The 22,782-nt window shown below is 35.8% G+C and overlaps 1 protein-coding gene across 2 annotated transcripts; it reads right to left on the bottom strand.

Moving 5' to 3' along the window:
- Nucleotides 1-497: 497 nt before the first annotated feature.
- Nucleotides 498-12,120, bottom strand: LOC144448390 (uncharacterized). Of its 2 annotated transcripts, XM_078138616.1 has the most exons (7): nucleotides 11,893-11,922; nucleotides 9,641-9,744; nucleotides 8,399-8,448; nucleotides 6,677-7,915; nucleotides 5,596-5,749; nucleotides 4,340-4,401; nucleotides 498-3,726 (listed from the first exon to the last, which is right to left on the bottom strand). In XM_078138616.1, exons 3-7 carry the CDS (start codon nucleotides 8,445-8,447, stop codon nucleotides 2,957-2,959), a joined length of 2,274 nt encoding a protein of 757 aa, XP_077994742.1. In that variant the 5' UTR covers nucleotide 8,448; nucleotides 9,641-9,744; nucleotides 11,893-11,922; the 3' UTR covers nucleotides 498-2,956. The 2 variants fall into 2 exon arrangements, with proteins under 2 accessions (XP_077994742.1, XP_077994741.1); XM_078138615.1 differs by lacking the exon at nucleotides 9,641-9,744 and having other exon boundaries at nucleotides 11,893-12,120.
- Between the last annotated feature and the right edge of the window lie 10,662 nt (nucleotides 12,121-22,782).

The raw sequence follows: 22,782 nt of genomic DNA, 5'->3' as shown, positions 1-22,782 counted from the left end.
AAAAAAGGAAACCTTTATTTAGTAAAGCAAACTGAGTGTTGTGAGTGGTGTCAATAATTTATTACCTAAAGTAGGCTTGATATACAATGTAGCTTGGAAACTTTCTCTGATTTTGGATGATCATGAAAGTGTTGTCTCAGCCAAAGCAGCTCAACAGTAGGGAACTTGCAAACCCACCATGTTGAATGTTGCATCATGGGAAATGTGATAATAAATACTCATTAATTATATTGTAAACAATATTGTTACATTGTTTGTAACCACAAGTAATCAATTCATAGTTACCCTGACAATTTGTGGGAGGTTAATTTCATCAGTAGCTCCTGATTAGGCATTACGATAGCCACAGATAATCCCATAGTCCTTTGCGTCTGAGCATGCTCAGTCTGGATTGCAAGTTCCCTATTCAGTATTCACAGTTACAACCTAAACTGTAACTATTTCATGTTGCCATGGCTCCACCAACTTAGATACTGTGAAGTCATGTGGTTTAATCATTATTGAATCAATCAGAAAATGTTTTTCTTTTCTTGTAATAGCTGCCTATGTTGCTCAAAATACCTCAGATTGTTTGAGCTTGTTTGTAAACCCTGGTCAGTTTGAATGTTTACATCTCATTGTTATGATATTGATGAGGTTGTAATCCATTATGGTGCATCTTAACTTATTCAAGATGTTATCTAAACTTATTAATGATTTTACCCATCTGAATGTCATGTTGCTCTTTTTGACACATCTTATCATGGCAACAGCTTTATTGTTCTGGGTATCAAAGTGACAGTGATGATGATGATGGTGGTGGTGATGATGATGATGATGATGATGATGATGATGATGATTATGACGACGATGACGATGATGGCGACGACGACGACGATGATGACGACGACAACGATGACAGTGGCGGTGACAACAACAACGATGATGTCTTTGATGGGGATGATGACTGCGACAACAATGACAATGCAAATGTGGATATTTGTAAAGCTCCTCATCTACATGTCTTATGAACATAAAACTTCTTGCCTATTGTTGTTCCATTGTATAGGCATAGGTATGGTAGATTAAATCTATTCTGAGATATCTATGCAAGCAGTGATGTTATTATTTGTATCGAACACATACACAGGATAGCAAGATTATAAATAAAAAACAAACCATTCACTTGTTGAAACAGACATGTCAGTGTTTTTATTTCTGTTTACAATACTTACAATATTTGCATATGCTATCAAAAGAACTCGTTTTTTTCAACAGCTGGAGGCTACTACCACATCGTAAAAGCTCACAACTGAAAGAGTGAACTGCTACATCAATGAAAGATATCCCTTCTTACAGTGCTGTTTAATGTAGTTATGTCATGCCAATATAATGTTACAGTAACTGTTTACTGTAGTTATGTCATGCCAACATAATGTTACTGTTTACTGTAGTTATGTCATGCCAACATAGCGTTACTGTTTAATGTGGTTATGTCATGCCAATATAATATTACAGTAACTGTTTACTGTAGTTATGTCATGCCAACATAATGTTACTCTTTACTGTAGTTATGTCATCCCAACATAACGTTACTCTTTACTGTAGTTATGTCATCCCAACATAACGTTTCTGTTTACTGTAGTTATGTCATGACAGCATAATGTTATTGTTTAATGTAGTTATGTCATGCCAACATAACGTTTCTGTTTACTGTAGTTATGTCATGACAGCATAATGTTACTCTTTAATGTAGTTATGTCATGCCAACATAACGTTACTGTTTACTGTAGTTAGGTCATGCCAACATAACATTGCTGTTTAGTGTAGATATGTCATGCCAACATAACGTTACTGTTTAATATAGTTATGTCATGCCAACATAACGTTTCTGTTTACTGTAGTTATGTCATGACAGCATAATGTTATTGTTTAATGTAGTTATGTCATACCAACATAACGATACTGTTTGCCAACATGTTACTGTTTATTGTAGTTATGTTGTTGAAATGTTGCACAGTAATGTACAACGTGTCTTGACTATATCTGTGGCATTACAGTAAATTAAAGCTGATGTTACCACAAGAGGTTTTCCCACATTCCTTTGCAGGAAATCATCGCGACCCCAAATATCATTCCAAGTGCATTAGGGCTTCGAATATTCCAAAGTTGAATAAGTTACCGAGGTGCTATTCCATCGATATCATCCCAAATCATGTTCTCATATATAGCAACAAAATCAATACACATGTACCGAAGTTTGAAATAAGTTGGCTAGACTTTTGTCTTCAACAGAAATCAACAAATAACCAAAAACAAAGCAGCAGCAGTAACAACAAAAGAAACTGTATAAAACCATAGTCTCAGTAAGTGGTTAATTACAAAGAGGATAAAACTAAATATTTAAATCAAACAATTGTTAACTCTCAAGTAGTCGATATTGATCATTGCTAAGCAGTTTTTGTTGTGATTTTTTAATTTAGTACTAGTGATCCATGAGGGTGACCCTCTTTTCATTTTCATCGAAACAGCGCCCTCTCTGACAATAATAAGCAAGTGTCTGGACTGTCGACATCATCTATAGTCATGGCGACGACGATCGATGACATTGACACTTGTTCACTAACAGAGCATTTCTTTCATGACAACTTATTCAAGTGTGGGGGGGGGGGGAGATGAGAACATGGCAAATGTACATGTGTAGAAAAGCTGGGAAAGGGTTTGTTACCAGGAGTGCAGTAAAAGGAAGATAAAGAGGAGTAAAATATGAGGCAGAGAAACCTTATTTTCTAAAAAGAAAATTAACTTTTTTGTTTCAAATCGACCGACCGACCAATAGTTGCCATCAAAACGTAATGTTTGTACTTTGTTTTGTCATGTATTCCTTTTCCTTCTTATGAGAAACATTCTTAAAAAATTGGGTCACCCTTAGACGAGCGACACTTAAACTGAGTACATTATGCTAATGACTAAATGCTTAATCAACACTTATAGTACTGTAGTCAGAGACAGCATTAGATTTTGATCGCTTCGGTGCAAAATCCAACTTATTATAATCCATGCTGTCGTCTTGACCTTTTCCACTGTGAATGTTCAACTTGTTGTAGACATTTCCATCTTGCGATGATTTTCTGTAGGTCTTTCCTGACCGATCACATATATTGTATTCAGGTTCCTGACAGACCCCTGTATTACTACGTTCACCATTTCGACCACCAGTAGATATCACATCATATTCAGATTCCTGACTGGCACCTGTATAACTACATCCACCATCCGGACCACCAGTAGACATGAGCGGCATTGACACTTCATAACCACAATTTTTTGTTTGCTGTATAGATTTGTGTTTTTTATCTGGAAAGGCATACTCAACATTTCCATGGTTATCAGAATGATGATTTGGGCTTGAACGGTTTGACTTAGGTTTGTTTACCTGGGTATAGACCGGTACTGCAGTTATATCACGTGACTTGGTTCTAACTTTCTTAACGTCTGTATACACTGGTACTATATCTGGACTCCTAGCACTCTTTGTATCACGTGATTGTTTTGGAACCTTCCTAACTTCTGTGTAAACTGGTAGTTTATCAGGACCTCTCTGACTGCTTAGTTTAGTCTTAGCTACAACCACGGGTCGACGTCTATCTATTACCAAGTCTGGGCAAGCATAAGGTTCAATATCCGTGTAATTGGCGGTCGTATTTCTCGTTGCCTGTTGTTCGCCATCGTCACTGTAAACATTCTCTGTAGAGGATGACACCAAAAATAGTGAGTATGTAAGCAATGCATTTGACAAACAACAATTAAAAATAATATGCAAACATACTTATTTTACAGCAAAAAATATTGCAGTACTGTAACATGTTTTGATCATATACCTATTTATGTGATTAACTCGAAAAAATCATGGTGGCATGTATAGTTTTATTAGCATGTTTCAAAAATACATTCTACGCCATAATCAGATATTATCACATTCATTACCATGTGCATGAATTTCTTTGATACCAAAGTTTTGCTGTAACAGCAGAAATGTAAAATGGTATATCAAAAGGATAAAAAACGTTGCTATTGATTATATAAGTCAGGATATTTCTCAAATGGAAAGCTGAACTCTGATTCTCTCTCTTTCTCTCTGTCTCTGTCTCTGTCTCTGTCTCTGTCTCTGTCTGTCTCTCTCTCTCTCTCTCTCTCTCTCTCTCTCTCTCTCTCCGCATCACACACACACGTTACTGTAACATTACTATGTGTGTGTCTGTATATCATTGCAAGCACTCAATAGATTCATATTCATGTTATTTAAACTATAATTAATACTGTTGCAAATAGTATGACATTTTGAAACAATTCTGCCTACCTTTCATTTCAATCGCATCTGTTCTTTGCAAAGAAGCTGTCACATCACTCTGAGGTGTTTCCCTGATGAAGTTAATGATAAAAGCCATATAAGATTTATTTCACCCATAGCCAGTTATAATCCAACATAATTTATTACATGTATATATTGATGAAAGGCTTTAATGAAGAATCAAGTGAATTCAAATTCAAATTCGAAGTCAATGGCAGTGCTTTGTTAAAATTGTAGCCTGATATTACAACCCAATGCAAGTTACTGTTCACCGACTCTGTTTGATACAACTCTGCAGAACCAATAAGAAGTGAACATCAAACTGTTGAGTGCCATCTAATTGAGAGGCGAATGTGGGGCATGGCACATATACGTGCGAGCTTCAAGTTGTTGTTGTTGTTGTTGTTGATGTTGTTGTTGTTGTTGTTGTTGTTGTTGTTGTTGTTAAGTTGATTTTATTATCAATTGCAAGTTACCATTCACTAGTTGCCTTTGATACAACCACTCAGAAGAAACAAATAAGAAATTGCAGATTCTACAGTATTAGGATATTTTGTCTAAATGAAATAAATGAATTTCACAATACCGTGCAGCTTTTCTGTTTGATTCAACCATGCAGAAACCAACAAGTAACTGCATATGCCACACTTCAATACCAAGATAGTAATTTTTGCTACATTTAGTCTAAATGAAATAAACCATTTCAATGTATTGCAACTCCATGCAGACGTTCAGGCGCCAATGATTTTCGTAGTATCAAACACCCGATGAAGGGTGAGTAAAATATGTGAAATGTCCTTTGTTGTGTTCATTTGATGTCTGCATGGTGGCATGTGTAGTACATTTCATTTAGACAAAATGTAGCAAGAAACTGTTCAATCTTGCTATCTTACAGTTCAATGTAGCATGTCCAGTTTGTTATTGGTTTCTGCATGGTTGTTTAAACAGAAAAGCTGCACGGTATTCTCAAATTTGTTGTAAACATTTTACACGTACTGCAATTAGACGTAGGCACGCAGGCACCAATGACTTGATGTCGACATTCAAGTTAATTTGGGGTGTTGGTGCATAAATTCATTTCACTTACTACTACACAAAATGTTGTAAGAAACTGTATTCAAGCAATCTTGTAGCATGCGCAGTTTTCTTATTGGTTTCTGAGTGTTTGCATGATGTATCAAATAAATTCGGTGAAGGGTAACTTAACTGAAGCAGACTGTAACTTTAAATATATGGTCTTCAATGCATACAGATTCATACATTACCTTCTCATTTTTTGCATTCGTTTCCTCATGACGATTAGCACGCCACCAACGATACCACCGATGATAACCAAAATAATGAGTACTACGACCAGTATTGTTGTCTTGTGGGTCTTGACACTTTGATTGGCGTTGCTTGTTCCATTATTTTTGTACCCTGTAGATATTTAAATAACAAATAATCTTTTACGGCATCGTCTATATATTTCGTTGCGTCAACGAAAAAATGTGATCGGGCTTGCGAGAATGCACGTGACACGTGTATACACCTAGTGACAGATAAGCATTAACAATCGGAACTTAATAAAAACAGGGAAAGTAAACAAATGAATTGGATTAACAATACTTTGCACAGTATGTTGGAAATTTTGATAAGAACATATTTATGGCCTCTTTACATAATAGTTCACATTCACAAACAAATTTGAAGGTCCCCTAGTTGTGAAGGTCTCCTGAATTTCATGTACTTGTAAGGAGGCCATAAATCTGTTCTTATCAAACCATGAAATGCAATACATATCTCTGCTGTTCCAACATGCTGTGCCAGGTTTTATCAGTCCAATTCAATTGTTTACATTCTCTGTTTGAAAGGTGTTCCGCTTGTTAACGCTTACCTGTCACTGGTTGTATCATACATGGCTAACAAATATAAGAATAAATAAACTCTCTTGATTTTGGATTTATTTCAAACATGAAAACTTGAGTTTGTGTAAAATGTTTCAGTGTATTTCTCCTAGTCTACAAATGTTTAACTTTAATAGATCAGAGTCAATATTTTCTCGTTCTTCACGAGATTCAACGTTACTATTTGTTAATGTATCACTTACATGACAGCTTACACAGGGAACCTTGTACATCTTACCACTAGGATGTACACATCCCAGTACAAGGATGTGGTCACATCCCAGTGCTAGGAAGAAGAGCACAACCATGTACCAGCTGTGTGCCTCACAGCCCGGTTGCAGGTACATTTTTTTCACTGCTCTGGTACATGTGAATGTTACTGGACCTGTGTGTGCAAGGTTCCCTGTGTATGTCACAATAAAATCATTGCACAGCGTTGATATATATTTGCATGACATACCCGTTTTGGTGCCGTCACAGTTTTCACCTGCATCTTCCATTCCACAGATACAGTCACCAGTCACGTGATCACAAGTTGTACCATTTGCACAAAAACATTGTTGCTCACAACCGTCCCCATAGAAACCAGGATCGCATGCAATATCACATAACTGACCAATCCAACCAGGTTGACAAACACATCCTGCTTCAAGTCCACAGTGTATGTCGTGCATACACGATGCACAGGAATACTGACATATTGAACCAAACCTATCACTAGGACATTGCATCTGACAATAACTACCAGTCCAACCAGAGTCACAAACACAACCTTTGTCATTGTCACAAGTTTGTGCATTAGTACAATTCTCACAGATCAATTGACAATTGTGTCCATAGAAACCACTCTGGCATTTCTTTTCACAATTATCACCATGGAAACCTACAGGACATGGTGTACAGTTCCCGGTGACATGGTGACATTCCTGTTGTCCACAGACTTCATTACATGATAACTTGCAACCATACCCATACGTTCCAAGCTGACATGGTATATCACATTGTTTACCTCTATACCCAGCCTTACATCGATCACAGTCACCAGTCACTGAATTGCAAAGATGGAGATCGTCACACTGGCATTGATGTTGACAGTTGTCTCCAAAGTGATACTCGTCACATAGTTGGTCACATTTATCTCCAGTCCACCCAGCAGTACACTGACAACTACCAGGCACGGTTGGGTTACAAGTATCACCGTTATAGCAATGCAAACACCTATCATTGCAGTAGTAATAATTCGAGGTTTTACCACCTACTATATCAATATGAGTGTAATATTCAGTTTGATCACAATCTGTACATTTTTCACCTATCCAAGGGTGAGCACAATTGCATTGACCACTGTTCCTGTGACACCTAGCGCCATTATAACATGGGCATTCCCATTCGCACTTATCGCCATACTTGCCAACAGGACAATCACAATTCCCGCTATATTGATAACAGACCTCGTACTGCTGACATGATGGAATACATGACCGTTCACAATATCTTCCCCAGTAATTTGGTTGACACCGACATGATCCATACCTCGGGTCGCATTCACCAAAGTTTTGACATTGACATGGTATATTACAATATAAACCATAAGATCTAGTTCCCGTACAATCACACGTACCATCTACCTTGTCACAGTGTCCATTATGACAATTGCAGAGATAGTTGCATCCATATCCATATCTTAAAGAAGGACATACTAAATAAAAAGGGAAAAAATACAATTATACTAACTATAAATTGAACACTATTTTGGTATTTTTTACATAATGGTCATATGAAAGAGGGAATAACTTCACCAAGAACAGAGATTTAGGTTAACACAATATTCAAATGGGAAACAATTATGTTTTATATCTGACGTTCAGAATTAGTACTGAATTTGGCGAGATATGTAGCATTATACTCTCGACGTAAAAGCAACTTATTCGTCGCAAAACATAAACATATACCTTTTTACAACACCGTCGTTGAGAGGCAAATACTGTATAACTTGTGAGAATGATTATACACACGTTAGATGTAATATTACTTCCCCAACCAATGAATGTCGAACCCAGTGTCAACATCCTGATCAAGAATCAGAATAATTTTTTACTTTGACTTATTTTTCATTCGTCTAAACTGCTTAATTTTGAAAATAAATCTTTTTATATTAAAAATGTTGATATTATAATATTACCTTTACAAGCACCTTCATAAAAACGGTAACCATTACAACATCGATACATTCTGGAAATAAAGGATATATTTTCATCAATCATATGTACAAATTGGTGTTTTTCGTATATTTGCAACAGCAACGTCAACAACAACAACAACAACAACAACAACAACAACAACAACAACAACAACAACAACAACAACAACAACACCTTAAAACAATATTTAACAAGTTTATAATTGTACTGGCAAGGTGTGATTTGTAAACTAACTGAGTAAACACGAGTAAGTACTTTTAATCATAAATGAACCCAATTTTATTGAAGTATTTATGTATGTGGCGATGTTTGAATATATGGGTAAAAGACAGACAAGTACACAGACTGACCTTGATATAGTACTTACTTCGATTCTGTTCACAAACTTAGCTTAAAATTCACTTCGTTTACAATTATTAATATTTTTTAAAACATAAAGCCATTTCAAATTGTTTTAATGCTTTTATTAAGTTACAAATACTCGATTTTGTATTACAAACTTCTGACCGTATTTACAATACAAAATGCACATGGTAGGGTACGGCTGGACCTAGGGGTCACGTGACCAGATGGTTTAACATCAATACGCTGCTGACGTCACGTCTGATTGATACGGATGAAAGCTACATATAGTTGCTTTAATCAAACTAGATTCCAAAAAGGCAATTTTTATCTCTGCAGACTTTTTGTTTGTTCACATACATGTTTTTTTTTTCAAGTAGAAAAACCAACATGACGTTGTTTTCTTAAGGCAGAATGCACCTTGAAGACAAATCAAACTTCTTCCATATTCTCCAGACTTGCTTGTTCCCAGTATTTTTGAAATAATAAAACAAACTTTGGAGTCACCATCTTGTTTTCAAGTAAATCCTCAATAAGTTATTTTCCCTCTGATAGAATTAACATGGTATTCCAATGGCAGCCATATTGGATTAGTAATATGACTAAATTTTCATATAATTTTCACCTCTATTTCAAATTTTTGTTCTGTGACCCTCAATTTTTTTCATTAATTTTAAATGAAAATAGATTTTTTCGTGATGAATGGAACAGCAAAGGTTTCAAGAGTTTATTTCCGAGCTGCATTTTACGTTAATGAACAATCCTAAATATTACATACCTGTTTGCCATCAACCATTGCCTTTTTAACATGTGTATGGCAAGTTAGGGCATTTCATACAAGTTTGTAGGGAAAACCCCGGTAGTAATTACATCACACTTACCACAGTATCTTTGTCTCGATAGACTATTTTATCACCCAAACTCATCTTTTAGTTGTTAGCAATAATCAATGCAAGCGTACTGAATATCAGGCCACTGTCTGAGACTGAAAACAGAAATAAGTCTGACTAAACAATGCGTCTGACTGGACTCTTCCTTTTAATGTATGATGGTACGGAGATTAAAGATAAACACATGAATTGGGATCGGAAACACCGATAAGAATGTATCAATAACAGTTTCTCTATGGTTTGAGTTTAGATACGTGACCATCATCGCTATTTCTTTTTATGGCAACTTGAAAAGTAATAGCCGTACTAGTCTAGTTCTAGACATGGACAGTATTACGTATTAAATAAGCTTAATACTGTCCCTGTCTGAAACTAGACATACAATCGCAGACCACTATAGGATTCTCTAAAGTGGTCTGAGATACAACCAACAAGATCACCGTTTTGTCTAATATCCAGTCTGCTCAATCGATATGTAGACTATTAGAGAGAATGTTATGGTATAGTGGTTGAACTTTGGACGGTCATCGATAAAACAGGACGGTGTATCTGTGCACAGGCAGACTTAATTTCGATGTGCATGTCATCAAAGATCACCAACGGTCATGCCCTTTTATCACCATGGTTACGTATTATCTGACACTACGTAGTTCCAGTCTTCCAATTTTATCTCTACATACCAGTGTAGTATCAATACATACCAGGACATTATCCCGGATCCCTAACCACACATTGTAACAATCGTCTGATCGACGTGTATAAGTCGTCAAACGAGAACCGAAACTGTACAGACCTAGCCCAGAGAGTTGGTGCGGTCCCATTGTTTAATACACTCCCCATCAAACAATTTCTCAACTTGGGCCCGAGACCACGAGACCGCGACATGCCTCTGCATTCTAGCAAGTCAGAGCATTTACGGTTGGACGGTATCGTAAAGAGGCGAGTCTCTGTGGTACCACAGACCAAAAAAAAACCCGTACTGCCAAAGGTTTAGTTTGTGACTGACAATACTCCGTTTCCCGGGAACAGAGCAATGTTATTTGTTAGTATTTCCGCTCGTGTTTTCTTGTAAAATTGAAATATTTTTCAACAAGTCTCTTCAGCATCTCTGTGTAAAAATCAGTGTCAAACATGGCTGAAACACTATTACATAGTTCAAAAACAATTTTAAAGTGGCTGCATATTGTAACTTTTGATGACGTCAGAAGTATAGTAATATGAAGTGTATGGATTTATATATTACTGTACTTTGATGTCACACCCTATGATCCGGGAATTAGTGGGTCTATGTATATAACAAATAAATAATCTCCCGATATTTCGAATGAGTGCTACGTCATCGATCACCATTGATTCCCCTTATGTCGGTTGTATCCCTCCGAGCCGATAGCAAATAAAGCATTCTAAATACTCGAGTGACGTCACTGCCTTATATCAACTTCAAATAAAACTCTTATTCATGTATTGAAAAGTTTGATAAACTATTAGCATATTACTGGCATGTTTTGATTACTTTCCTAACCACTTCTAAAAGACACCCAGTCTGTCGTTCTAGTCCAAATTTGGCCAATTTCGAAGTGTATACAAATTACCCTATGTAGTTCACACATAATACTAGTAATAAGAGTGATTACCAAACAACCCAAACAACGTTAAAAACCCCCCCCGCTAAAAAACAACCCCAAAACAATAAATAAATAAACCCAAAACAACCCACAGCTCTGTAGATTAATCATATAATGATCAGAATCAAGGAAACACATACTTTTAAATTTCAAACATACTTTTTTAAATCTCAGAAGCCTTGTAAATGTAGTAAGCTGATTAATATCATATAGTACCAATCAATCAAGCAATACTCTATATAAAACGTTATAATAAAATCTTGATATGTAAACTTTGTTGAAACGATCAGTCGGAATAGCTCTGTCGTGGATTCACAAAGGAAACAAATGACGTGACCCTAGGCTCACGGCACTGTTGAAAAAGTTGTCTTAATAGTAAAAATGCCGTTATGATATTAAAAGAAAAACTGGGACCAATTCCTCCCAGCCACCCCTAGAAAACAAGTGCTTGACCTCTAAACATGTATATGTCTGGGTTCGACATGTGGTGAGGTTAGAATACGATAAGAGATGACACTGAATAAGTTGGCCAAACTTTACAGATCTCTCTTACCACACTCTAAAACCAACACATGAAAAGATGTACGTATACTGCGGAAAACAATATTTAATTCTTACCCGTTACCAGCATGACATGAATTTGACGTCGGCTCAGAGAAATACCCCGCGGTGTATGCAGAAACATTGCAGACCAAAGTGGTACAAACTAGGCACAGAATTATTGAAACAAACAGTGGCGTATCCATATCTGACGCGATGTATAAAGTCCACGATGATTTTTGCCTCGGCAGCAGGCTGCGGCGATAAGGTGATTGGGAAGTACTTCAGTTATGTTGACAAGTATTGAACAGTGATATGTGATAAAGACTTCCTTTTACCGAGAACACTGACTATAACAATAATTATATGTTAATTGTATTTTCTTTATATATAAATACGTCATGATAATTAGGTAGAACTACGTAAATTTCCAAGAACTAGGTAGGGCGTGACAAATCATCGTTGAGGGCGCACTTCTCCAGATGAGGTCAAAGTTTACACTGAAGTTTACATGCTATGGACATCCTGCCCTTTGTTTAATTGACCCTCAAATTGGAGACCCTTTCATGAGTAATATTTATATGCATCTGAAGTGAATGTTTAAAAATTAAAAAAAAGACGGGGGGCGACGTTCAAATAAAGAAACACATAATGTGTGATAAAGTGTTACTAATTTGTCCTCCCACCACAGCCTATTATTACATAGCAAAGCTTATGAACAGAGCCGATTTTGACACATCTCAGACAACTGTAATTTCTTTAGCGGTCTGAGGGTTCGTGTATGAAAAACATATATGATAACACATCACTAATATATTTTGATGCACCATATGGGTAGAGGTTTAAAATTATGACATACGGGTTCTTTAATTATAACGAGTCATGCATATCACTTCTCTTGTTCGTTCGTTTTGTATTTTTCTGTGTAAGGTAATACTGACGAATTTAAGGCAGGAGGTGCACACAAAGGCAAAAAATCTACCACAGCGTGAGGAGTGGACTGGTTTACTTGGACTAAATAGGGTCTAGCTTTTACCACCGCATGGGATTTTTAATATACAAAAACAAGGTTAGGATGTTAGCCTGAAAAACTGTTACTCTCCATGAAAGAAAGCAAAAACGAGTCGAATTACCGGTATACCAAGAAACCAACCCCATTTCCTTATTCTCCTTGGGCTCTTTCCCCGGATGCGCCACAGTGAATATAATATTTCGATTTCCTTTTAATTTGCACACCATTACCGCCGCACTACCTTGAAATACATAACTGTTTATGCTAACAACCTCAAAATGTCGAAAGCGTGATTATTTTTTGCTGGAATGTGGGCGCTTGTTAAAAAATCCTTCCGTATCTTGACGGCAAGCCTTTCACGTTAACACGTTTAAAAGCACAATCATATATTGCAGACATTTTGCAACTCTTCGATATCTAAACACGTTGTTAGAGTACATATTGATTATACTTTCTCGGTTATACGTTCTCCTTTACTTAACGCTGCCTATCGATGGGATTTCAATTTCAATATAGACATGGATTAATTTGTCTGTCGATTTTTTAAATGACTTCTCACGTCGTTGGTCATCATGGATCTGACAGTTCGCTCGGAATGTTTAGGGCTGGCACTGTATTCAGTTATTGACCGTATAGCTCAGGATGTTTATTCAATCAAAACGTGCTTCGCTAGGGCTGTACGCATGGTAAAAAGTCTGTGCAGCTGTCTGTGGTGAGGTGTGTGTGTGTGTGTGTGTGTGTACTTATGTGTGTGAGGTGGGGGTGGTGTGGTGTCTGTCTGTCTGTCTGTCTGTCTGTCTGTCATCTGTCTGTGTCTGTCTGTCTGTCTGTCTGTCTGTCTGTCTGTCTGTCTGTCTGTCTGTCTGTCTGTCTGTCTGTGCGTGCTTGCGTGCGTATGTACGTACGTACGTACGTACGTACGTGTGTGTGTGTGTGTGTCTGTCTGTCTGTCTGTCTGTCTGTCTGTCTGTCTGTCTGTCTGTCTGTCTGCCTTTGCGTGTGTACGTGCGTGTGTACGTATGTATGTAATTATGTATGTAATTATGTATGTATGTATGTATGTATGTATGTATGTGATTAATCGATTTACCCATTTCTATCACTGTTCAAACCATATACACAGACACAATCTTTTTCAGTCATTTTCACTTTTATTGATTCAACATTAACAATAAGCCCGAATTTTTTTCCACTGTAACTAGACCAGTGTCTACATACGAACAAAATGATTTACAATCTGCAGAGAAGTATATAAAGTTACATAACACAATGTCACACCATGCCATATTGCATGACGGGATACACAGTGAAAATTCAGAGACTATGTCAACATTATACACATGTTTAATGAGGTAGTAATATGTACAGTAATACCATACAAAAGTAATTATATTATACCAGTGTATCGACGGTTCAAATCTAGAGACCTGATTGGTCTAGACATCAAAATAACTGTGCTAAGATAGTAATATAGTACAGTTGGCATGCCTACAACGTGGCCCTTAATGTGAATAATATATACTGATATTTGATGATGTCGTCTGCATCCATCATGACCACCGTATCCGTACAGTCGATCGCCCACACAATAAGAAATCGTCCATGTCAAACTCTGATATCTTTCCAAGTTGAGTAGGAAATGAAGGAGTTATCTAAAACTACAGAATAGTCCGGTGATAACTAAAAAACATCGGCAGTTCAGCACAGGCCTTATATCCATATATCTCGATTGTCTCAGTTCTGTTCGATTTTATTAAACACCGGTGCATGTAATAACTAAATAATTGACGACTGGTTACACAGAATTGCATAATCTGAATAATTCTTAAGTATTGGTCATAGGAAAAGACAAGGTTTTTTTCCATGTCAAAATATAATAATACATATAATAATACAGAATGTCAGAATTTTTTATATAAATATTTTGTAATTATATATTATATTATAACATGATTTCCTGCAGCAAGAATACAATGTACTTATATAGAAATTTGTTTGATTTATGTACGGATCAATAGAACGTACAACGCCAGTATCTAAATTATTTCTCTCAGGACTGACAGCAACCAAATTCTCCCATGATGAAATACTGATCAATGTGTTGCCATGTCAATCTTACATTACGGCATTATTTTGGTACAGTTAGCGCATCATATCTTTGCTTGGCAACCTATGTTTTAAAACGCCATGTTAATGTTGCATTTAAATGTATGTTTTATGAATATGCTTACAATAAATGAATGAGCAGAATACTTCAACCTTTCTAAAGACTTTAAACGATTTGTTCGCAAAAGCAACTCATACTCCATGTAGGCTTTGATGTTTCCACTAATTTGAAATTTAATGATCACTCTTACTTCTTAATAAGTAGAGGAACGAGAGTAAGTCACAATATAGCAATCATAAACTAAGTAGTTCAGTTCTTCATACTTATACTGAAAAGGACATGTAAGGGTTTATATTGCAGCGTCGAAATGGAGACTATTATTTTACCTGTATATATATACATATATATATATATATATATATATATATATATATATATATATACACATATACATAGAGTTTCATTCTTCTTTCGCCAAGTAGAGTGCTCGATCACCTATATATATATATATATATATATATATATATATATATATATATATATATATATATATATACATATATATATATATATCACAATATAGCAATCATAAAACGTGTGTCTGTGTGTGTGGGTGTGTGTGTGTGTGTGTGTGTGTGTGTGTGTGTGTGTGTAATAATATATGTATAGAATACTCAATAACAAGCATACATGTATATATATGTTCTATATCTGGGTTACAAGTAAAGGTTAATGGGGCACAAACAGAGTTTATACGTTTATACATTTTTGGGTGTAATTTTGCTATAGATTAATAGATACATATTCTCATTTATTATTGGAGCATAGCTAAGTATCACTAATCACTGGCAAAACTCAAACGTGGTATAATTATAATACATACACGATTTGATGACATAATTGATCATATGGGTGAGGAAACCACTATTGTGCAACAAATGTGCTAGTTCACCAGAATACGATTTCAGTGCCATCTATAGTCTCGGTTACCCAGCCTCTCGCCGCTGGGGGCTCTGCCTACGAGACCAACCCAAACGAGAGTCTGGGCAACCAAGACTATACCATCTAAGGCACATATGCCTGCACCGACACTATTAACATTGTGCTTCTATAGTCTAATTATTGTTAGTATTTTCAATCGAGCCAAATAGCTTACAAACTCAGCTTGTGCAATTTTAGCATTATTAGATTACACAACAATATCACAAAAATAGGAAACAGATATGGACCCTGCCCCCCCCCCCTCCCGGCCCTGCCCCTATTGGTACAAAATCGTTTAGTACGAGTCCAAACAAAACATGATATGTCCTTAATAGCCACCCATCTCTCTCAAATGTTTGAATTATTTGTTATCAAAAAGACAGCAACATTTTTTAAAATTAATTTCATGAATTATTCGTCACAAAAACAACACGAAGAAGGGCAAGCTATGACCACGCATATTGCAGGTGTATGCTGTGCCCCAAAAAATTAATTTTGCCCTTTTACATCGTAATCTATACTCCCATTTGCATAAGGTTGACAATTCCATGAACTGGGCAAAGTTACATTGCACCTTTCATGAATTGGGCAGTTTCACGGACTAGGTGTAACATATATGTTTTTTGGGGCAAGAATTTTGAACTGGGGTGTTGATTATCGAACTCTATTAAAACACAAGCTACTATGAACTATAATAAAATAAGAATTGTGAAATGATGAGTTTGGAAATACATGATAATAAAGTTATTTGATTGATATTTATTTTGTGTGTGTGTCCTATAAAAGATGCTCATTTCATGTATTGGGCATATCTTAGCATACCCACTTCATAACCTGGGCAACACAATTAACTATTTCATAAACTGGGCAAAGTTACCTACCCATTTCATGAATTGGGCAATTTCACAGATTGGGTGTTATATATATATATATATATATATATATATATATATATATATATATATATATATATATATATATATATATATATATATATATATATATATATATATATATATATATATATATATATATATATATATATATATATATATATATGTCTGATGATCGCATTGAGCGTGAAACTCGGAGTAACAACTAAGCACCTCAAGTTCCAACCACCTTACTTTGATTATTCCCGCCCTGCTTACCCAAGCAGCATCGATCACTCTCTTCTACGAGTTTGATACTTTTTAATATATATATATATATATATATATATATATATATATATATATATATATATATATATATATATATATATATATATATATATATATATATATATATATATATATACACACTATTCAAGGGACTGAAACTTTGACTCTTTCGCTTGTTGTTGAATACTTTGGACCAAAAAGACTTTTGGTTGGTTTGTGTAAGATAACGATACGGAATTTTGCGAACCGTCGTCTATTGAATTTTGATCTGTTTTGAACCAACAGAAACAACGAACAAGAATTCTTTTATATGCTTTCCTGAACTGTTTATTGAGTAGTCCGTAGAGAATACTGTTAACGCTACTGTTGGTGTGAGCTAGAATGATGATACAGGAGTGCACAGTGACAGACAGGTTGTCATCAAAGTCGATCAATACGATGAGGGCGTATGGTGACCAGCAAACAAGAAAGACGACGAAAATTGTGAAGAGTGTTTTGAGAAGTTGAATTTCTGAATGCCTGATTTTGTGGCTGCTCTTGGTGCTTATTGCTGCGATCCGCTTCTTGCGATTACGAACAAACACAAAGACGCTCAAATAACATAGGGCCACTACCACGATAGGAGTGAGAATAGACAAAATGATGAAAAACAGGGTGTATCCGTAGTTAGAAGTTCTGTCGTACGTACACACCATACTCTTTGTATCATAGGCATGTCCTCCCCAACCTAAGAAATTCGGCAAATCCATCAAGGCACATGCGACCCACAAAAACACCACCATCATCAAAGTGTTCGGTTTTGTGTATATGTGTTTGTAGATCTCGTTATGGCAGACATAAATGTAACGGTTGACGCTAATACCCATGATGCTCCACAGGGAACACGTGCACGAGATCATGCAAATTGCAGCAATGACGTCACAAAGTGGATGGTTGTCTGAAAAGAATGTGTGGGTATAGATAATCCCGATCACGTTGAAGACATCAACAACGAGAGTAACTGTTATATCAGCAATTGCGAGGTTTAAGATGAAAATATTGCCTGCATTGAAAAGATTTCCGCGTAGACAAACAGCAACAATGACCATACAATTACCAATGTTTCCAACGACGGCCATTATTATCTGCATAACCAAGTAGAATATAAGAAAGCCGCTGTATTGTTCTCTACTGTGTGCTGTACTTACATTCACAATCACAGAAACTGTATTGTTAATTGTAGAATTACTAGTACTCTCCATTCTTACGTCTGTCATCAGAGACACACTGACTAAGGGGTAACTGTCTAAGTAAGTGTGTCGATTTCAAAAGAATATATAACACCTGTCAGTACTCCACTCTTTGATAAGAATGTTTGCTACGATAGCATGTAGGACAATCTTCTTGGTCCGTCTTCGGTCTGAAAATAAAACAAAAAACAACTAAATATACGTCGAGACAATCAGACAGAGTACATTAAGATATTATCAGTATAAACTAGTGTAATTAATAACTCCATTAAAGAGTTTGAAGATTTGACTTTTGTAAAACTACCTTTGACGTTCAGGTTTGTGAACTGATCTAAAATGTATACACTGTCCTTTAAATGTCTCCTCCAACTAACTCTTTTTAAGTTTGCATTTATTGTCTTTCCATATTTATATGACCAAAAGCTAATAGTTGGGAATATTCTGAATTGTCGTTAATTTAAAGAAAGTCTGCATTACCACTTGAACTATTTCAAACCGTCTTTTACAATCTACTGATCGATCGACTGATTACTATCTCGAAATCTGGCTAAAGTTCAAAGATAAGCTACTCCTAACGTCGTTATAAAAATCAAAATCGGATCACAATCGCTTCGCATATCCATACTTGCAGTGAATTAAATAAGTTGTCATCCGGTTTCAAGTTACTCGGATCGAAGCTATCGTATCTGAGGGGGTGTTTTCGATTTGATTCAAAATAACTTGATTTCGATCGAACCGCGTTAAGTACATTTGATTGAACAAGTTCAGTGATTCTGTGGAACTGAACACCTGTTTTCATATATCCGGGTATTTGCTGTGCCAAGTATACATTCAATTTCTAAAAATGACATTTACTTTTATAAACAGAAAACGATGTTTGTCGATTTACTCCGACAGCCAATCAATACTGGACTATTCATTACTTGAGTAAACACGTGGGCATAATATTCAATCAGTACACTGTTTCACATCAACATGATGTTATACTACTTGACTCTATTCATTTTATTGATAAATGTTTTTCTGAAATTAAGTGCAAATGTCAAAATTTTACTTCGATTTTGCCATGATGGATTCAACTGCTTATACATACTCCAATCTTCCGCTTTGTCGTGATTAATATCTCAGCTAGGGAGACATAACTTGAAGTCTAATGGGTAACCCTTTCCTTTATGTTACTCAAGATTAGCGTGCACGACGTGTAAAATAACATATATACCTAAATTTTGCCGAATGGCTAGATGACACAAATGCATGTGAGAATATTCCTCAGGCTGTCAAGGTTATCCAACAGCATACATTCTAAGCTGTATTACAAGCAACTGTTACGAGCCACCAGTGAGCGAAATTGAGGGAAATTTACTGTTGGTTATAAGGACGTACAGCTCGTAATAAATGCCAGTCCTTCCCGTAAACTGTAGGTCATATATTGAATAGTATTATACGACGTACATTCATGTTTATAGTATACAATGTATCCATTATTAACCTTCTTAATCCAGTAAAAATAGCATAATATCAGAAGAAGCATTACGCACGTCTGCTAGCACTTCATCAGATGGTGAGCCTACATAGAAATTACTCCTTGATATCTCAGACCACGAGTTCTGAGTTTATGTGGACATCCAATAACTCAATCTCTTTTTGAAGATGTGTGTTTCATGTTTTTTTCTTCTTTAAAAATGTGTTTCCTTTATTTCACTGTACAAATAAAGATATCTGAAAAATACGAGTTAGATCGAATATTATATATTGAAGATGTGACCGTAAAAGGTTGCATTAATGCACTTTTGAGTACGTTTTTCTTGTGAATACCGCATTTGCCTTTAAAAAACACGTTGATAAATTATATCTCCACATAACGGCTACTGAACTAAAATGAAGATTATTTTATTCAATTATGTAAAGGTTTATATGCAGCATATATAATAAAACCTAAATCATTTTTTTTTCAGTCAGTTTTCGATAAAAGTGCTTCGCTTGTCTAAAATCCCTTGAGGGCGATTCAAGCAAGGATTTTCATATCGAAATATATATTTATAGTTTCGTTATCTCTATTGCTATACTATTAAATTAATATTTGATAGTCAATTGTGTGTATCTATTGCTTTGGTATCAAGTTCTCACAATGGCCTATTCTACATTGTGAATCGGCTACGCGACTAAGGTGAGATGTTGTTTACAGTTTAATCACAACTACGGGCTCAAGTTGATATCAAAGTAACTTACGTTGCATGAACAGCTTTCTTCTTTTACAGGGATTGATTAATTGATTACAAATGGATGTTCGTAAAATGTCAGATTCTTTAATGTCATTTCCTAAAGGTCAAAAGGACCGGAAAATTATGGATAATTCATATCATCTTTAATCATTTGTTGCTTTTTGTATTTTCTCTTGACTTTCTTTTCTCTATTTTCATATCTGGTTTGTTCTTAGGTTTGACTTTTTTTAAATTTTTCACCACTTCACATTTACGCTTTATTTGAAACCATGTGTAAGAGTGTACATTCTTTGATCGCATAGAAACTAACCACTACTTTGTTGACTTACGTACGTCGTTAATATTATGTTAGTCAGCGAACCTTGATTATTTTCTTTTTAATACGTTGGCCTTTAAAATTTCTTACTCGCAAGAGATAACGAGTAGTTCTATGTGAAGGCTTATTACTCATTTCCAAATCCGGAAACTAAGTATACGTCATTGGCACTGCTGGGTTAAGTTCTACCATATAGTGTATAGCTAGCTCCATAGATCCGTTATAAGAAGTCATTATATCAACACAGTCTAAAATATTCTTACGCTGACAAGCAAACATGGAGACGCTAAAACAACACATTGTCACAACCACGATAGCAGTGAGAATGGACAAGGTGATGGAAGTACAGAAAATATCCATAGTTACTGTTTTCAGTTCTGTCATACGTACACATCTTACTTGTAGTATCATCGGCGTGTCCTCCCCAACCTAAGATATTCGTCAAATCGATCAGGGCACATGCGACCCACAACAACACCAACGTTATCAAAGTGTTCGGTTTTGTGTATATATGTGTGTAGATCTCGTACTTCTAAAGTTAAAACGCACATGAATCGTGCATATATGCATCATCAAAACACGTTTTACCACGTTCCTATTTCTCCTATTGCGACTCTATATTAAATTTAGAGCCCCCCCCCCCACATGACACAAAACAAACTTCTTATACTGCCATCATCTAAAACATGCCATTCTAAAAGGAGTATTTTTCAATTTTGCCAAATCTTACCTTGGTATTGTATACGATTTGTGTTCTGAGAGGCCGTACAATGTTCCATTGCCGGGGAAAATATCTGAAAGTTAATAATAAATAAATATATAAACAGACAGAGAATATAAATAGCAATTTCATAATAACATTTACAACACACATGATTGATAGATAATACAATAAATGTTGTTAATGATTTGCAAGTAATGAGAGAAAATTATACAAAATAATTTGTCGTTGTTTGCTGTGACTGTTTGTTAATAACACCATTGGTGCTCTCGTTTTCATTAAAGTAATGACTGTCCTTAATTGACGACGGCTGAGGAGAGAGAAGGGTGAAGAAAACTCGTATTCTGTCTTCCACACGCTGGAAGATTCTTGATGTAGACAGACTTATAGTCATCCGTTATCTTATGGTTCCAAGACACAAATGTACATAGTCAACATCGCTGTGATAAATTGTGTTTTGTATGATTTGGTAACATTTCACAATGCCGTGATTTCTTAAACCAATATTACAAATGTAAACTCACATGAAGGGCAATCCGAAACACAAATGAGACAGATTATCGCAACAGAGGTTGGGGCAATGATGTATTTGAGTGAAATTCAGCACGGAAGGAATGCTGGAATAGACAAGGGCGATAGAACAAAACGTCATTCTGCATCCCATAACCCAACACCTATATCTGGGCCATTGTGATTAGTATAATCCATAACCCACAATCGATAACCCATAACCATAGGCTATAGCGAGATCGAAAGAGTCTAGTTGTTTTTCATTGATACAATGATCATCGCTACTCATGGCGCCATGCTTGTAAGCAATACTGAACGACAAACGAAACTGGCGCCTACACCTGATCAGAAATGAAATGTCAACTTCACTTTTCATACAATCTTTCTTTACCTACGGCTACTCCAAATCCTTTTTCATCGGGAAATACGTGGCGAATGCATAGCATTGAGAAATATAACGGTTGACGCTAATATAACGCTATATCATGATGTTATGCAACATAGGCTGTCACGTTGCATAACTGTTACGTAACGTTATTGCTATTCGTATGTTGCTATTATACAGCTGGTTTTCCAAACCACTGTGCCGTTGTTGTTGCTGATGTTGTCGTTGTTGTTGTTGTTGTTGTTGTTGTTGTTGTTGTTGTTGTTGACAATGTGGAGAATAGCTTTAACTATATAAACTTAAACGATAGCTCAGAATATGT

The sequence above is a fragment of the Glandiceps talaboti genome, chromosome 17 (assembly GCF_964340395.1).
Source record: "Glandiceps talaboti chromosome 17, keGlaTala1.1, whole genome shotgun sequence".
NCBI lineage: Eukaryota > Metazoa > Hemichordata > Enteropneusta > Spengelidae > Glandiceps > Glandiceps talaboti.
Note: the sequence above shows the minus strand (reverse complement) of the source record. Positions and strands in the feature narration are given on the sequence as shown.